General features: G+C 41.6%; 1 protein-coding gene across 1 annotated transcript; it reads right to left on the bottom strand.

Moving 5' to 3' along the window:
* Positions 1 to 381: 381 nt before the first annotated feature.
* Positions 382 to 13,549, bottom strand: LOC124648996 (formin-like protein 6). Its single transcript, XM_047188680.1, has 20 exons — positions 13,477 to 13,549; positions 12,622 to 13,334; positions 12,257 to 12,478; positions 11,414 to 12,173; positions 11,215 to 11,346; positions 9,045 to 10,185; positions 8,833 to 8,956; positions 7,935 to 8,006; positions 7,510 to 7,608; positions 7,386 to 7,427; positions 7,057 to 7,137; positions 6,918 to 6,968; positions 6,750 to 6,831; positions 5,959 to 6,053; positions 4,917 to 4,988; positions 4,709 to 4,825; positions 4,491 to 4,559; positions 1,365 to 1,431; positions 869 to 1,245; positions 382 to 743 (listed from the first exon to the last, which is right to left on the bottom strand). Exons 1-19 carry the CDS (start codon positions 13,547 to 13,549, stop codon positions 1,004 to 1,006), a joined length of 4,254 nt encoding a protein of 1,417 aa, XP_047044636.1. The 3' UTR covers positions 382 to 743; positions 869 to 1,003.
* Positions 13,550 to 18,786: the final 5,237 nt, after the last annotated feature.

Raw genomic sequence — 18,786 nt, 5'->3', positions numbered from 1 at the left:
TCATCTTCGCGGCCTGCAGGTACCTAACGAATTGTGCATCTGCTCTGGAGGCTGAAGTGGCAGCTTGTGAGGAGGGACTGAAGCTTGCTCTGAACTGGTCATCAGAACCCATTGATGTTGAGATGGACTGTTCTGTGGCGGTGAACATGGTTCTATCTACTGAGATGAACCGCTCCTCGCTAGTCCATCTAATTAAATCCATTAAGGATGCTCTCGGAGAGAGAGATTAAGATTATGAAAATTGCGAGAGAGCAAAATGCAGCTCATCATGTCATGGCGAAGCTGGGTAGGGAGGATAAAATCACACGATTCTGGCTTAGTTCCCCCAGTTCTTAGTGATATTATCCAACAAGAGTGTAATTCTGTCATAGTTTAATGGAATTTTTCCTCGCAAAAAAAAACTGCATTCGGCATATAATATCCAAAATTTGAACACTTTGTACAAGGCGCTGGCCAAACAGACTAAAGAAATGATATACAAGCTCTATTGCCTAAATTAATATCAACAACCATTTCTATTTACCCACCGGAGAAGATAACCCTTTCTATTGGCCAAAACTTTATTTTACAGATTTGCCGAACATTATAATAACTACATATAAATTAATAAAACTGTAAGGGTACTACTGGCCAACACTACTAGAACCCAAAAGGAAAACCTATCATTTTGTTAAAACTATGCAGCTTCTCCGCCAGGTATGATATTTGTCCGGGAATCCCTCAGTTAGAACTTAGAAGTATCACTGCAAACAAAGAACTTCAAATGAGATACCAAAAAATAAAAATAATGTATCCCGAAGTGAAGTGCACATATTACTTGTAAAATATAAGAGTCATTCTGCAGCTTAAACAAATGAAGTGTATTTACCGATGCATCAATGGCCTTCCTGTTGTGGCAGGTTTACTTGCATCCCTGATAACTAATACCAGGGAATAGACATATCCAGCAAGCACCTGCCAGAGGGGAAGCACCAGGTTCATTGAGATTAAAAAGATTGGATCATCACTTGGCACTGGCAGTTTGTGCTTGTGATTGAAGTGAGATGTCTAGCTCTTTGATTGAATGGCTGAGCTTAGCTTTCTCATTTTCAGATTCAGTATTAACTTTATCCGTTTCCGATTCACTCTTAGGTTTCTCCGTTTCTGCCTCCTTCTGAGCTTTCTTCTTTTCAAGATCCAACTGCTTGCAATTCTCTTCGTGGGAACGTGTGAACAATCTCACAAAGTTTTGGAGCGTTGTCACCACTGCAAAGACACACGAGAATTTCCATAAGGACTTATTTAGAGTAAAAAGATCGTACTGGTACTTCCTCCCAAAGTTTCCAGAACAGCTTGAAGAAACTGAAATAACATGTAAGTTTCACCTTGCTCAAATGGACAACGTGCCGGATCTTCTCCAAAATAAAGTGCCAATGCGTCTGCATTCCTGCCCTGCAGGGTTCATAATTGCAGTTAATTTATTATAAACAAGAGAAAGATCAAATGTTATAGATGACTGGATACCAAAATTACCAATCATCATGTACAAAAGAGGATTATAATGCATCACTGGTCCCTTGTAGCACCAGAATGCAATCTTGTCCAACTTAACATTTGTTAACTGGCATCTAAGTCTAATAATGCTGATAGTTACTGAAGTTCCTTATATTTATTAAAAGTTGCAGCCCCAATCATCACTCAACCAAACAAAATAAATTCCGTACATTGAAAAAGAAAATAATCAGGAAGTCTGATTAAATTTTCGCAAAGGAAAATAATTTAAATTAATAACAGAAAAAAGGCACATTGGAGCACATGAATTTCATTTGATTTCCAAAGGAAACTGCTCAGTTCCTTTATAACTAGGAAAATTCTGACTCCAAAAAAGGCCTGAAGAACTGCAATCAGCGTACATAAAACAGAAATAATTATCAAAATATTTAACAATTATGATAAATAAACAACAACAAAGCATTTTGTCCCAGCAAGTTGGGGTCACCCTGGGCATTCCCAGTTTAGAACGCTTTCGGCCGGTTTATCAACCCAGACCGTTAATACTAGTTTTAAATGGGTTGGTTTGGGTTAGACGGTTCAGGTAGGAGGTAATAGCACGGGTTGGTGCGGGCTGGTTAGGCGATGTAAACGGTTTGACACCGTTCATGCTCAGTTCCGAACTTCAGCAGCGGAATCAGCGGAGAACATCAACTATGTACAGACACTCGATGAATTCAGCACCAAAATCGATCAGACTAAAGCTCCTTAGTTCGTCCAGGCCTAGGAGGGAGATAGAAGACGAGGAGCTGGAGCCCCGGCGACGACACAAAATGACCAGTGACTCGCGGATTCCATTTGATTATAAGCAGTAGCTAGCCTCGTGATGATGATTTGATCAATTGACCGGAATAAAAAGGAAAGATGCAACCGAGAATAACACTGTGATGCTTCGGTACAACTGCCGAACACTACACGTTCTCGCGGCCGTAGTGGTGGCATTGCTTGCCGGAGCGGCGGCTGCGGTCGCGGTTGCCTTGATGTACTCTGTCAAGATCGACGCGCTGCTCAGGTTCAGGAAGGGCATCACCACCATACCGCTTGGCGCGCTGTCCACCTTGACGGTGGGGCATGCCCCATGCGCCGTCCGTGCACAACAGCTCCAGCGTCGCCCGCGCGCGCTCCGCCGTGGCGTCTGAGGGCCCAGACTAGCACCTCCATGTTCCCCTCCTCCAAGAGGCCCCTGCTGAGCGGGGATGAAGGGTTGTTCTGCCCGACGCTTCTCTTCAACTCCAGATGGTGAGCACAGCTGTCCCAGCTGCTCCTTCACCGGCATTGGTATCCCAGCGCTGATTGAGGACGGGTTGAAACTGCATAAATTGTCAGCCGGACCATCTCAACCAGTACAACGATTTGCCATCGTGGTTTGAAACTGTAAACCGGCAAACCCGGCACAAACCACTGATTTGATGCGGTGCGCTGCGGGTTGACGGTTTGGCCAGTTTCGGACCAAACTGTGCACGGTCTTAAGTTGTGGTAGGCTACCCACCGCAAACAAGGAGACCAAAGAGAAGGAGAAAAAAGCGCAAAAATTTAAAATGTTTAACAAAGTAGTGACATAATGAGAAGCTCCAAGATAAATCTTATAAGTATGCAAAGAAAACACATTTTAAAGTTTTATGCATACTAGTGATAGTGAATAATCCATATTAAAAATATGCAAAATGATGCATGTACTAAATGATGACTGAGAGGAAGTCATTAATTTAATTGATAGACGCCACAAAATCTTCTAACATTGAGATAAAGGACAAAAAAATCCATGAAATTTAGTATAAAATTGAAAAATAATAATCATAAGTACTCCCTCTGTCCCAAATTAATTGACTCAACTTTGTCTAGATACACATGCATCTGGCCACGTTTTAGTGTCTAGATAAATACGTATCTAGACAAAAATGAGTCAATTAATTTGGGACAGAGGGTATATAAAATAAGACTACAGAACTGAATGCTTTAGAGTATTTTTTTTAAGTCTTCTTTATTTACATTACTCCCTAACCTTTGGTTGCTTGTCTATTTAATAATTCTCTAATATTTGTATTACTTCCCAACACTTCAAATTTTGATTTTTTGAGGCTTAAGAAACAACTCTGTTCACCTATATTGATGAGGAAAAGGTGCGCTTTTGTTCTTCAACAACCTCTGGAGTCTACTTTTCACCCTTAACTCCAATACTGGCTAACAGGTAGACTTGCTAAACATGGGCTTCCTCATAAAAGTTGCATCTTCTGCCAATAGCAATGAAGATATAAAGTATCATCGGAATCTTATGCGGTATGATCCTGGACTGGGCCAAGAAAACATTGAGGAAATCAGACCTTCCCTCAATGCTCAGTTCAGGGAATGGTGACTCGGACCAGGCATAAACTTCAGAGGGATACTAAAGGAGGCTTTTGATAGGCTATCGATTTTGGTCGGATGGCACATGCGGAAGGAAAGAAACAACAGGATATTTCAGAATGTTTTCTGTGCCCCTTAGTTGGATTTTCTCTCCACCATTGAATCAATGCTTGGAGTAAGGCTGGAGCCAATGGTTTTTCTTTCAGGCGTTTTTGGGTCTTCTAAGTTAACTTTTGGTTCTTGCTATCTGTTCAGCTCTTTGGTGGATGCCCATAGGGTCTCTAACCCTGTGCATTCCTTTTTTTTCTCTATCTAATACATATACATGCAGCTCTCCTGCATATATTCTTGAAGAAAAACTCCAATCTGTTCAGATTCCATCCTGCAGCTATGTAATCACATTTCATGTTTTCGGAGATCTCAGTGACGACCGTTATCTTTCCTAACCCAGACTACCTAAACACCTGACCTAGAAACTTCATGTGGGACTAATGCCATTAAACCAGCACTAGTTTGATCCATACTGTCAGCAATTTAATAAACTCTCCATGTTGAGCTAATTCCACCAGATAGGCCAGTGTGCACGCACATGACTCTTGCTCAAAGAATACACATACCACATTAGAATAAAGTGAAGTCAATGCCCTAACTTCAGCTTCAGCACCACTGAGAAAGTCCTTCAGTGTCTGTCAAAAAGGCGCCTAGTTTAGTGGCATCATGATGATGACAGTACTACAGAAAAGAAATCTTGTGTGCTAAGTAGCATGCTGGTATCTAGGCAATACACACACACTAAAGCATATTCTCAAAAAAAGAACACAACAGTTGTAGTTACCTTGCGAAAGGTCTCCGACACAGGGCCATCATTTTCAGATATAGTTAGTTCTTGCTCCACTTTCTCGAGTCCTTTGTTTATGGCCTGCATTTCCTCTGCTAATGACTTCAACTGTATCTGCATCAGTCCAATAGTTCTCTTGGAAATCAATTGGTGTATCATTGATTTGTCAATATCCAATGTTGTCAAACTGCGCTAAATCTAATACCTTTGCTGCCAACTCCAAGCTAGCCAAATCTTTAGGGAAGTCAAGAAGTTCTGGAAGTTTCTCGGAAAGCACCTGCATTCACATGACAATTTGAGTAAATCAACTGCAGTTTGGACTTCCTATGAAGAGAACCTAACCGAATTTGTAAGCCATAAAGCTTTTTATCCCAATGAAAAGACATTAGAGAGGACTTCGATTCACATCAAATCAGAAAAGCTAAGGTTTCAGTTTCAAGCTGCATGGAAAAAGAGGTAAAAATAAAGGAAAGAGAATACAGGCTCGCAACCCAGCACAGCTGAGAAATGGATGACAAGTTGAACATTGCATGATGAAGCTTCTGGGATATGTTTGGTCTTTCCTCAGAACAGAAGTAGTCCATGAAGGCACAAAAGACTAGATATGTACCTATAGAGCTAGTTGTGGGATATGGTTGAGTATGTTTGGGTTAACAAATTGCAGCAGTTGCAGGATAAGAAAAATAACTGGGAAATGGTCCATCAAGATTAACTTAATCCTGAGAAGAAAAGATGACTTCAATGAGGTTCCTGTACAGTTACTAGCTTTTTCCAGGCTTCTCAGTTCTCGCCAAAACAAAAGTTTTATTATCATTCAATAATATCTCATGCAAGTTTGCTATGTTGTGCCGCTATTACTCCTGTATAATGGAAGCAATGATTTGTATAGACAAGGCATCCAAGGCTAGGTAATGACTAACTCAACTGAGAAGGTTTATCATTTTATCCATTTTAATTGTTGGGTAAATTGGGAAATTGAGATGCCTAGACATGATATAACTAGTTATCAGGCATGATCTGAACTTAAATTCTAGAGCGGGAGAACATTCTGTATTTATTTTTGTATAATACGATCAACAGTTCTACAACTTAAAATGTTTTCTGACAAGAGAATAATAAATACTCCCTCCGTCCCACAATATAAGACGTTTTGGCAAGCTGTTTTGGCTTGCCAAAACGTCTTATATTATGGAACAGAGAGAATAGTATTCAATTATCTACTTAAATATATATGAACAGATGTATACCTTGGATAAATAATGCATTAAGGTCATCTTATTGTTACGTGCACGGGTATCACTTAGTTTGAGTAAGCTATCCAACCTGAACCCAACAGCAGAACCTACAACAAACAAAATGAACTGTAGTCGAGCCAGTGCAAACAAAAATAAAGAAACCAACAGCTGGAAGAAATAAAACACTATTACATTAACAAGCTAACAGAGTTCAGACAAGATGGTTAGCACCAAAATCCTGAGATCATATCAAACTGTTGTATTTTAATGCTCGGGGTTAGATGATCGTATAAGAAAAAAAATACAGAAACTAAAACAGAGCAAGTATGAAAATGATTAATGATACACCAATGTCGTGTCAAATAACTTAACAGGATTGCTTAGGAACATTTTGACACCACACCTGTATAAAACACATTAGTTTGTGCTTTATTTTACAATTAGAAGCAAACAAGGCTTTACATACTTTATACACATCATACATACAGTCCAAATATTCGCCAAGTTGGTGTTATATTACTAGTACTCATATAGCCAGAGCTCTAAAACAGGGCATCTAGTGCTCTTGCTTATATGAACTAGACCTTGCACGTAGGTGCTATATACCTTACGGTACACATACCCATGTTAAATTATTGAAACGTCAGAATAATTATTATATATTTCAAACAGTACAACCTTTAGAAGAAATATATAATTATATCACAACATTCAATTCATAGCTGCACTTTACATATGTAAATTACAAATGAACGGAAACTTTGCAGCACTAAATGTCTATCTCATTACATTTTTTTAATTACCTCTAGCAGTGCCTTGATTCAATGCATTTCCCAAAGAAAGGATTGTCTGCATAATCCTTTTCAACTTCGCAGAACCCCTTATCTGTGAACATTACAACAGAAAATATGAAACGAATGATGTTAAATTGTTAATCGCATAATATGAAATTTAAAATTAACAGCACTCACCTCTTCAGCAGAGGAGTTAACGATGTTCAGGTTCCGCTTAAGGTCAGAAACCTGAAAAACATAATAGTTAACAAAATACAAATACCAAAAAGGCCAAGTAAAACGATATGTATCAAGAAAAAAGATTGTGCTGTCTCACTTGAGAACGAAATTGAATCCTAAATGAGAAAACTCTCAGCTTAGAGTCCACACGGGGTACTTTCATAAGCTCCATGAAGAACTGCAGAACAAAAAGAAAATTGTAACTCAGCTAGAATTAATCAATACACCATTTAGAAGTCTTTTACAGGCTGTCAACGATGGACATGTTGGAATACCATCCGACCAAAGGGGCTAGATATAGCACCAATTTTTTTTGGACAACTTTATCGTAGGGGCTACGGTGTAACTTTTCTGTTAATCAAACCCCAAACTCAAGTACCGGCCAGCAAAACAAAGTTGTAAATTAAAGTGAAGGAAACATGTCACCTTTTCGCATTCACCGAGTACTTGCTTATCTCCTTTGTAACCCTGCAGTGATGATAAGAATGCATAACAAAAACTGATAACTTAAGGAATCTTGTAAACAATTAAAAATGGGCACCACAATCACCTTCAGAAGTTCTATTTCCTCTTTAGTTGGAGTGAACTTAATTAGGTTGTCCACCTGATCAGCGTCTAGGATAGAATCATCCAGAGCAAGAATAGCGCTCTGTGCTCAAAAAACATTTGATAGGTACTATTAACAAAGATATGAAGTAAACATCTGTCCTTCAAAACACAATTTACACATATTCTTAATTAATTTTAAGTTATTTCAGTCAGAAAAGAGTGGAACATAGGAAATGATTAATCAGTATTCCACTCTCTTACCATCATTTCCCTACAAACACTCTCTTACCATATCTAACAGACTATACAAATAAGATTACAACAAGTATATATGTGGCACTGTCCTATGACAAGCAGCAGCAATATGTTCAGATAATAACTTCCGTTTTTTTGGAACATGCCAAAGTTTAATTGGCAACAGCTTACCATTAGTTCCGGAAGGGGCATTTTGACTTTTGTAAGCATGATTCCACAATTGTTAGCTCGACGAAGATCGATCTGTGTTACCGAGCAATTTAGGAAAGAGAAACGAAAGTAAAACAAATCGAAATGATGAGGCATAAATAGTAGCTCAAAAGTCCACAGTGACATGTAAAACTAACCAAGATGACACAAGCCATCGAGAAAACGAACATAAAGAACTCAGGACCGCACATCAAACTTTAAGTACCTTGATCAATTAAATATATTCTAACATGCAGCTGCTATGAGTACTTATCAAGAAAAGAGCTGGTTATGTTGTGAAACCTATACTAATATAAAGAAGTACCGGTTGGATCAGATACTGTTTATTGATCCGAACCATCCACAGATCTAATCAAACAGATGATTTAAGTTGGACCCTTAAATTAACTTTTCATTGAACACTTATGATACAATTAATCTCAAATTAACCCATACAAATTATCTCTTAATTGCTAATGCTTGGTTTGTGAATCAGCCATTCTTGATGCTGGTGTTTCTTGTTTACATAAAGTGATTTGTGAGAAAAGAAACAAGATTTAGTGTTGAATAAATTTTAATTTTAGATATGGTTTTCTAGCATATGTTAGTTCTTCCATGCAATATACATGCAAAAAACCTGCATTGTACATGCACAGTTGCTAGTATCGCATAGAGGTGCCGAAAAGAGAGAAATGATGTCCATATTCAACTAAGATGACTTGCAGCATAACTCACGATACTCGTATGTACCATATGACATAGATTATCAGAGAATCGAGAATGAAATAAGCACAGAATCAATGAAGATTAGAATATACAGACTGGCTGGAACAAATTGAGGGCAAAACAAATGCAGCTTTCTTTGCTAAAAACAACTCACAAGATGAATTTTCTCAGGTTTTGTCCCAGATGCACGACTTCCTGACTTATCTGAACTCCTAGAATCTTTTGGAAGAGCAGCTGAGAAAAGATTTTCTAGTTCTGACATGTCAAACACTGGGGCTCTGGAGAAGTCATGAAAATGAATCATTAGCATAAAAAATCACAAACATATGACCATCCATCAGCATATTCAAGATGTTAGGGAGATACTTTGAAACATCATCCGTTTTTTGTCCCTCGGCCCAGAGACTGCCCTGCATCGCTCTTGTTACTTTCACCCAGTGTAGTGGTTTCAAATTGGACCTTCTGGACATAGCCTGACCAGATTGAAGGCTCTTAGACATTGGACCCGAAGGAGGTGCAGGTCCACGACCCTTGGCACCAAAAAGATTAGCATTAACACCAGGAGGTGCTGGTGGAGTAGGATGGTGGGCATCCTTTGAGAAACTTGGAGCATTAGGTGGTGGTGGAGCAGTAGGACATGGCAATGACATGCCCGTAGAACTGGATGACTGTTTGGGTGAATGATAGGGTGGCGGTGGTGGCGGTGGCGTAGAAGCAATTCCTGGAGGCAGAGGCGGAGGTGGTGCTGAAGATCTAATGGCGGATGATGTTGGGCAAGGTGGTGGAGGTGGTGCAGGAGGCAGAATAGTAGATGAAGTAGAAGCAAGTGGTGGAGGTGGAGGTGGAGGTGGTGCAGCAGGTCGAACAGCGGGTGAAGTAGAAAGTGGTGGAGGTGGAGGTGGTGCAGGAGGTCGAACAGCCGACAAAGTAGAAAGTGGTGGAGGTGGAGGTGGTGGAGGAGGTCGAACAGCCGATAATGTAGAAGCAAGTGGTGGAGGTTGTGCAGCAGGTCCAACAGGAGATGAAGCAGAAGAAAGTGGGGGAAGTGGAGGTGCAGCTGGTGCAGCAGATTGTACAACATATGAAGTAGAAGCAACTGGCGGAGGTGGAGGGGGTGCAGGAGGTCTACTGATAGAGGACTTAGATGATAGTCCAATGGGAGATGTAGGAGCAGAAGCTGAAGGTGGAGTCGGGAGCGATACGGGAGATCCAACAGTAGAAAACCCTGTAGTGGATGGAGGTGGAGGTGATCGTTGTGCTGGAGGTCTGGATGAAGTCGAGGTAGTGGCAAGCAGGGAATCTTGGTGCCGACAATGAATACTTGTAGAATTGGAAGGTGTCGACAAAGTGGGAAACAGAGGTGGATGGGGAGCGGGGGAAGTTGGTGATGATTCTTTTGCGCTGTTACTTGAGGACCGCTGATGGTATGTGGAGAGAGTAGTACTTCCAGCTAATGGTAATGTAGAATTTTCATGTGGCTGACATGGGTGGGGCAACAATGAAGGACCTGCAGAAGGGGAAAAACTTTAGTTAGAAGAGGGAAATCTATAAAACTAAAATAGTATTTGCAAAATTACAAGCACTAGTTATTAGCATCATGAGAAACACAAATCATTTAAATAATAGATTATCATTTATGTTCGCAAAACATATATGTAAACTTGATAGTATTATTTTGTAAATTGCGGTCAAAATTTAATAACATTATTAAATAGTTACCTATAGTGGAAAGGGTAAATATTCTAGTCTAAGAGTAATAGTAAGACTGTGTTATGCCTAACGACAGATTCTAAAGATGTATTTATATTAGTATAATTTTGTTAATGTGTTCAAAAATATTTTACATAAAAGTAGTTTTTTTTGCACTACACATGGAAGGGTGTATACTCTCTTTTTTTGGAAAGGATGTGTAGCTCCATATGCATATGTAAAAAATAACTAGGCCATACATAATCTGTATAAATGAGTAGGATTGCAGCTTTTTAGATTTTGTTTTCGTTAATTTGGGAGCCTGCAGTAAACATGTTCATGTATATGAGATCCTTTTTTTAAGGTACACTTATATGAGGTCTGCGGCATATGAATCGCGTGTGTAAAATCCAAACCACGCTAAAGTCTAGGATTTTTCTTTTCTCTTGTATTGATTAAGGTGAGAATTCCAGCATGCTATTCTTTGTTAGGTGAGTGTGAAACATGTGTAAGTACACCAAGTTCCTTGTTCTCAAACCCGATGACGTTTATTAATTATGCCACTCAGGAGCATACAGCCTGCCTTGTGCAAATCTGATTGTGTACAGGGAGATCTTGTGTGGGGCTGTGCGGTCCATGCACGGAGACATGGAGAATTGCCCGCTGGAAATATTGTGCAGGGCTAATTAAGAATCTTACGCCTACACGACGCATCCACGCAGATGACGACTTGATCCGTAGCCGTGCAATTAAAATTCAACTATCACAAATAAGTTTTCTCTAGAATTAATGTGGTGGCATGAAAGGAGCTTCTAATTAGTGCGTATATATAAGATTTCTGCTGAACCTGAATGCTTTTCGGATGGTTCAGGAAAGTCTTTTGCATCAGACATCATAATGGCATCAGATGCCACCAACAGCACCGGCTCTGATGGCCCAGAAGTTGGTGGAAGTGCACCCTTTGTTAAAATTGGAGTACCTGCCACATCATCAAAAGTTAAATATGCAGGCAACAGGTAGAACAAAAGAGTATTGTTGAGCAAAACCTTTTGTTGGATGCAGAGCTTTGACTGTGGCACTTGACAAATTTGATATTGTGGGCGAAACGACGGTTGAACTGCAATTTTCAGAACCTCCAAATGCAGCATGATCTTCCAACAAAGCTGTAATTCCTAGGGCTGAAGGTACGCTATGAAATCTTGGGAAAGCTGAAAGTGATCTAGGAGATGAGTTGCTAGAAAGAGCAGAGCTTGATCTAGAAGCTGGAAACCGCTGTGACATAATCATAGTGGGTGAAGAGCACTGTACTGCACCACACCCCTCGTCTGGCTTTTCGAGTGAAGACGGCCGTGTGGTATTTATGTCCACTACATGTGTTATTTCCTTGCAAACTTGAGAGCTTATCTTTTCATGAACAACAGATTTTCCTTGGGAGACCAAATTGTGTATGCCATCACAATCCTGTTTGTTCATATATACTGCCGAGTGTTCGGATTTGTTTCGAGCAATGCCAGTTTCATTTCTGGTTGGAGAACGAAGCTCCAACTGCCCTATTTCTTTTCTAACGATTGAACCTTTGTTGCTTGGAGAGACCAATCCCTGCCTCATCTGTATATTTTCATACGTAGTTAGCCGCTGGAAAAACTGGGCTGCAGCATCCCCTTTCGGATCTAACCAGTCCACAATGCTGAACATCTCTTGAACCTTTGCAAATGCTTCAATCGGTAGGCCCTCCTTCTCCCCTATACCTGCCATCATCTCCATGGGATCTAATTCATCTGGCGTGTCCATTTCTGAAAAGAGAATCTTTTACCACGAAAGGCAAATAAGGCGTTAGATTCTGCTGCACAATGTGTAAACGTTAAGTTGTGTGCAATGATGTTACAAACCTCGGCTCTGAATTCCTTTGCGAACCGATCCTTGGCATCCCACATTAGGTCGATTTCATCACGGTTCAGCATCAGAATGTTGGATCTGATAAATGCTGTATTGAACATAACTCTGAACATCATCTCTTCCCGTTCTTGAGCGGCGTCCGTGCTAATGCATTCGAGGACAACATCTCCTTGGATATGGCAGTGGACGTCGATCTTGATCAGTTCGCAGTCTGCCTGAGTAATAAGATGAAAAGTAACTGAGAATGGCAATTCAACAGCGAAGCAAATATACCTTTTTCTGGCTTTGTCGTGAGGTGAAATGAGATGAATTAGGCAGGCAGCTGTGGAAACAGAAAGTAGGGAGTCGAAAAACTCACCCGCTTGTAATGGCGAACATATTTACTCCTCTTTGGTGTTGCAAAAAGCACCTTGGGAATGTCATCTGTGCTGAAGAGAGGATCCTGGCCATAGATACGGAATATGGGTCTACACCCATCCTCCCCATTACATCCCGGGGCATTCCTTAGTATGACGCAGTCTAGCGTCAGCGGCCGGTCACCCGGTGGCCAGTCTGAGCTGACGTTCCTGCGGGCAATATAATGCAGGTACCTAACCTGCGAAGGCATTGGATTGAGCGGCGTGAGCAGCTGGATGAGCTCGCGCGGCGCCTGCTTGTAGACCATCTCCAGCGTGCGCTGCTCGCCGATGAACTGCTTGCGGTAGAGCAGCAGGCCGGCGAGCATGAACGCGAGCGCGGGCCAGCCGCCGCGCTCGCAGTGCATGATGAGCACGTTGTGGTGGGCGAGGGAGAGCCAGCTCTCGGCGGAGCGGAGGAAGTGGTGCACCATCTCCATGGTGAGCAGCGGGCAGCCCTCGTACTGGCGCGGGTAGTCCATGACCACCATGTCGTAGGCGGCAAGGATGCTCCCCAGCAGGCTCGGCCGGCCCAGCCCGTCCTCCTCCCGGAAGTTGAAGACCATGAAGGTGGCGCCCGCGAAGTGGCTCCGCAGCTGCGCCACGATGTCCCCGATGTAGAGCCGGTACCGGTCGTCGTCGTCGAAGACATCGGTGGAGAAGCACGAATCGAATACTGCGGGAGAGAGAGAGAGACACACACAAGAAAATTCAGACTTTCTGAAACCCTCTGTGGCTAACGGAAGGGAAATGGAATGGGATGCAGTGGGCTATCCGGAAGGGAGTGATTGAGAGGGGGAAGGGGAATGGCGACGCACCGTAGACCCGCTCGGTGATCTCGAGGAGGCCGTCGGGGGGCTTGCGGTAGAAGAACTTGCGGAAGAGCGACATGCGCGCGCCTCCTGTCCAGATCCGCGGGGCTGGGCTGGGGGATGCAATGCGCGCTAGGGTTTGCGGACGATGAGGCGGCGCTGGCGGTGGCGGCGGCGGCGGCAGCTGAAGGGGCGGCGGCCGGTGATGGGGGGAGGAGGGAGAAGGGGGGAGATCGGTCGGGCTGGGAGGCGAAGAAGGTGGCGGAGAAGATGTATCTGCTTCTGCTGTGGTGTGGTGTGTTGTCTGTCTGAGGTCGGTCGGTCGGGTCAGACAGAGCGCACGTTCGGGTCGGTGGTCGTAGGTTACCACTGGGCGTTTAGTTCGGTTCGTTTAACAAAAGACTTTCTCGGACAGCAAGCACGTGAGGCCCAGCCGGTTAACAAAGCCACGGCCCACCTCCAATATAATACTGTATCTGAAAATACTTGTGGCTGACCACTTTGTCGAAAATAATGTTTAAAAAATCGTTAATCATTAACTTATCAGACGGCCTTAAAATAGAAAATAGAGATTAATCGCTTATTAATCGATTAATCGTTTTATCATTTCATCATTTATCGGCTTATTTTTTTGTAAATCCTAATTTTTAATATTAAATTTCTGTAATATGCTATGTAGAAAATTAATATTGGAGCATTAAACAAAAGTATTATCTTGATTTCTTACATTTCAATCAACAAAAATTAAAAAATAGAGCTAACGCACAGTTGCTGTTCATTTGCCCCGGTGAAGGGATTCTAGGGTTCGACGGCATTTTGGGGATTTTGCTTTACTTTCATCTTCTCCTATCTATTGCTGCTCAAATTGATAGCAGTGCTAACAGAGCAACACATGACTTACTACCTCATCTAGATTGAGGAATCCCTTGGGTTTTAAAAGATCTGTTAGGATTGTAAGGATTACAATAGAGAGTCCAATCACAGTTTATTTATACGGTTTGATGCCACTATTTACAACAGTGCCTTTGTAGAACCACACAGTGACACTAGGTCACTAGTTGACAGCGGAGAGACTCTTAACAGCGAAATCCTATATAACTAAGTAGTTCATCCCCACTAACCTATTTCTCTAAACATGCAGCCTATCCACATCAGCAACCTGCCACATCATCAATTTTCATTTGGTTCCATTACCTTTTTTTCTAACTCATATATGCCACCTGCAAGTAATTACTTTTCTCTCTTACTATTTTTGAAGCATCAAATTTTGCAATACGATATCTGTTGGCCTTCCTCCCTGGTGTGTAGTTATACAACACTTGATTGCCCACCGCTTAATCTCCCTTGCCTTCTCCACTTGTATGCGTACGCCCAAATATGAATGCAGACGGACTCCTCTAGCTTCATCCCAATAAATTAACCACGACAGTTTCAAGTCCCTTCCACTTCTCTTTCCACTATACACCTCTCATGCTACAGTACTCATTTATATATTTCTGACGTGCCACCACTTCTCATGGACTGTTTTGGCTGCCGCACGTTTTTAGCTAACTGTTTGGGGTGAGCGGAGGCCACTCTTTTGCTTGACTTCCATTCCCATATAGCCTTCGCCATGATCGGCATGTATAGAAGCTTAGCTGAAGGCTCCACCACCATCGGCATCTACAACGTTGAGAACAAGAAGCAACGATGCCATGGGGTGCCTCTATGGATTCTCAGTTACCCCGCTTAGTGTGGCCTGGCAAAGATGAACTCTTTCTGGATTGTATTTTCTTGAACTATGGAAGTATATGGCCAGGTGAGCGCATTCTACTTATTCTCATGTTGGAATAGTGTTATTCAATTTTTATTTTTGTATAGAAAAATGTTGTTTCACAAAAGTGGATTCTTTTTTATTTGCAGGAGTAAATGTTGTTTACCGGAGTGCTATTGCTAAATGCTAACGATTATTTGTCCCATCACCTCTGAAGTTGGTTTCAGTTTTCTTTATCCAATGCTCCGGCGTGTGCTTTCATGTGTGTCTAGAGGAAGTGTTCGTTCTACATTAGGTACATGCTTTTGCTAAGAATGTCTAAATTTATAATCCGTACAGACAGAGTACTGGTATATATCTCTCTTCCGAAAAAAAAGAGTACTGGTATCTCTCGCTACAAGTCTACATCAATGGACTACATACAGCGAAAGGAATTAACAGCTATAGCTTACTCATATAGTGCAGCTATGGAATTTATCTGTACAATAGTTTCTCAAGGGGAACTATGCGAGTTTTCATTGTAGTTTTTCATTCAATTCCCGCGAAAAGAAGGAAACTCCCAGATTACTATATGCACTCTCATCTCCAGTGGCCAAATTTCAAGTCAATTTTTTCTTTACATATTTCTGTATGAATTTAAATATCATACCAATATTGTGGTAACTTTTTTTTGTGAGTCCTCCATGCGTTTCTAAAATTTGAGATGAGCCATTTAAATTAATCTCTGAAAAAACCTTAAGATCAGAGAGTCACGGTGTTTGCGTAATTTATTGTCATAGGTGCCAATGCTTGGCATCAGTGAGTCATGGTTTATTGGTTTATTTTGTTCTATCCACCAATGTTTAACATATATTTGATAGAACACTATTTTAATTGTTTCCGACAAAGCTGAGATCTTTATATTAAATTTAGTGATTCATTTTTCTTTGATGTACATATGTCTTTAAAATATGTTTGAACAAATGCCCGCAGCAACGCGCGAGGGAATTATCTAGTACTAGTAAGTAGGAGCAGCATTCTTCTCCGCTCGCGCTCACGCTTCCTCGCCGTCGTCGTCGCCACACACGTACATGAATGTTGCTAGGTTCACGGCGCCGATAACCGCGAGGAGCCAAAGGTAATAGTCGTAGTGCCCTGTGGAAATGAAATGAACGCTACGTTAGGGAGATGTCTAGCAGCAGTTTTCAATGGGTTATGTCAAATTTTTCCTAGGATACCACTGAGCGTTTAGTCCGCCACTGAGCGTTTAGTTCGGTTCGTTTAACAAAAGACTTCCTCGAACAGCAAGCACGTGTGGCCAGTGGCGGAGCTTCACCAAAAATCAGGGGGATAAAATATCAATGTTTGGAAGAGCGAAATGCTAATTTTTCTACACTCCCTAAAAAAATTCTTCAGAACTTTGCAAAACGCTGGGAGGGGGGGCGGCGCCCCCCCCCCGACTTACACTAAGCTCCGCCAGTGCGTGTGGCCCAACCGGTTAACAAAGCCACGGCCCACCTCCAATATAATATCTGAACGAAAATACTTATGGCTGACCACTTTGTTGGAACCAATGTTTAAGAAATCTTTAATCCTATCGGTCAACAATGAAGATCAATCGTTTATCATTCCGCTATTTATCGGCTTATTTTTTGTAAATCATAATTTTCAACACTAAATTTTCTATATTAGGCTATGTAAAAAATTAATATTAGAACATTAAACAGAAGTATTACCTTGATTCCTTACATTTCTACAAGACTATAGGACGAAAATATCAACTGCCGAGAACGAATTTTAGCGAAGTTTCACTACAAATCGGCTGAAATATCGGTCATGAGACTAAAAATCGGCGAAATATCTGCCATCAGGCTGAAAATAGGCTGAAATTTTGGTTTCGGTGATAAATCAGCTAATATGCCAAAATCTTATCGCTTACCACCCGATTCAAGATAAATCGGTCAATAAACCGGTATCTCGCCCGATTTTTTGAATAGTGGTTGGAACTTCCGTGGTCATTCATCACGTCCGAACGATCAAAATTGTGCGGTCCTGGCAGCTTGGACGTGAGATCCTCTCCAACCTGAGAGATGCGTGGCCACATCTTACTCTCTGAGCTCCTCTCTCTTTGTGCACAATGCTCCATTCCCCCTCACATGCACAAGCCGCCGCTGCTAGACGAGATAAGGAGGGCGAGCGAGCAAATGCTTTGTAAGTACTCACAAGGTCCCCTGGTCTTTACTTATGATCCTTTCTTGTGTTGAAGTTTCTTCACGTTGGTGCATGGAGAGCCGACTTGATCCACATGAGGAGGAGGTGCGCATCAAAAATCGGCAGAACGCCCCTTGTCGATACCGCCTCACGAGTGACCCCTTCTTTCTGGCCAGATAGGACCAAAGGCTATGTACTAGCCTTGCTCTAGGATCGCGTCAGACAAGCCAGTGTGAGTTCGTCTTGTCCTATCGTGTAGCCTTCGCGCTGGTGTATGGTGCATTGTTCCCGCTGAACCCCGTGTCGCAAGGACTCGCGGCTGATGCAAATAATTTTTTCATGACGAGGTGATTCATGACTTCGTCCGGGAGCAGCTGATCGCAAGTGTGAAAGTTGCTTTGGCTTCGTGCACATCCATCGACCCCACATTGACTTGAAGGTTACTCGGAGGGGACCTCTCCGGCTCCTGGTGGTAATGATGTGCAGATGAAGGCTCATTCTGAAGCTGATGCTAGCCCGACTGCGAGTATTATTTGGCTTGTCAGATCCGAGATCAATGACATCCTTCAGCAACGAGAAGGACGGTAGCAGTCCTCGTAGTCGCCCATCTTGTAAAATGTAAACAAATGTAAAGAATACATTTGCGACATACCTGAAAAGGCACTTTGCTACCTTCTAGTAGAGCTTTCTTTTATTTATTGAAGATGCCAATGTTTTTGAACGCTAGAGGTAACCTTCTCTTTTCTCTTGAATATTAAGTGAGTCATTAAATTCCTTTATAAAATATTTACCAGCTACATTAATAACTTTAGAATGTAGAAGAGTCATCTTACCACACACGTTCGTCGACAAACAGTGGTCAATATGTTACATCATGCATTGTTGTCAGATTGGGTTGTTCGGTCTCAAATCATTGTTATTTTAGAGTATTTGTTAAGTTCTACTACATTCTTCTAGAAATTCACTATGTACATTAAGATGTTCCATTGCTTTTTTATACCTCCCTTCTTTCAAATAGCCTTGTTTTCCTTTTCTTTTCTAACCAATCTCATGGAATCAAGTAATCAACTAATTAATACTATGTGGAAGGATTTAAATTTCAAAGAGGAAATTAGCTTGCTTGAGGTGGTGGCATGCATCCATTGCAAATGTACAAAGAAATGTAGTGTATCATCCTATCGTAAGTGCGTAAGGGTATTTATGCTCTTAATATCATTTTGGTGTTTGGTGAGTACAAGGTTAGAGAGGACTAACATTTACTTCGAGATCATCTACAGGTATAGTCCTATCTCCCTCTTATGGTTTTTGTCCATGATTGCAAAAAGGAAAAGAAGAAAAGAGAAAGGGACTTTGAAAGTGCATGGAGCCCCCAT

The sequence above is a fragment of the Lolium rigidum genome, chromosome 4 (assembly GCF_022539505.1).
Source record: "Lolium rigidum isolate FL_2022 chromosome 4, APGP_CSIRO_Lrig_0.1, whole genome shotgun sequence".
Classification (NCBI taxonomy): domain Eukaryota; kingdom Viridiplantae; phylum Streptophyta; class Magnoliopsida; order Poales; family Poaceae; genus Lolium; species Lolium rigidum.
The sequence above is the reverse complement of the archived record's forward strand: the minus strand, read 5'-3'. Positions and strand labels throughout refer to the sequence as shown.

Excerpts from the sequence above, each read along its gene's own strand:
- LOC124648996 (XM_047188680.1), bottom strand. The coding sequence starts at position 13,549 with ATGTCGCTCTTCCGCAAGTTCTTCTACCGCAAGCCCCCCGACGGCCTC. Across the intron at positions 11,347-11,413 it reads AGCTCTGCATCCAACAAAAG|GTACTCCAATTTTAACAAAG; the intron begins GTTTTGCTCAAC and ends ATGATGTGGCAG. Across the intron at positions 1,432-4,490 it reads CTTCACTTTATTCTAATGTG|GGCAGGAATGCAGACGCATT; the intron begins GTATGTGTATTC and ends TGAACCCTGCAG.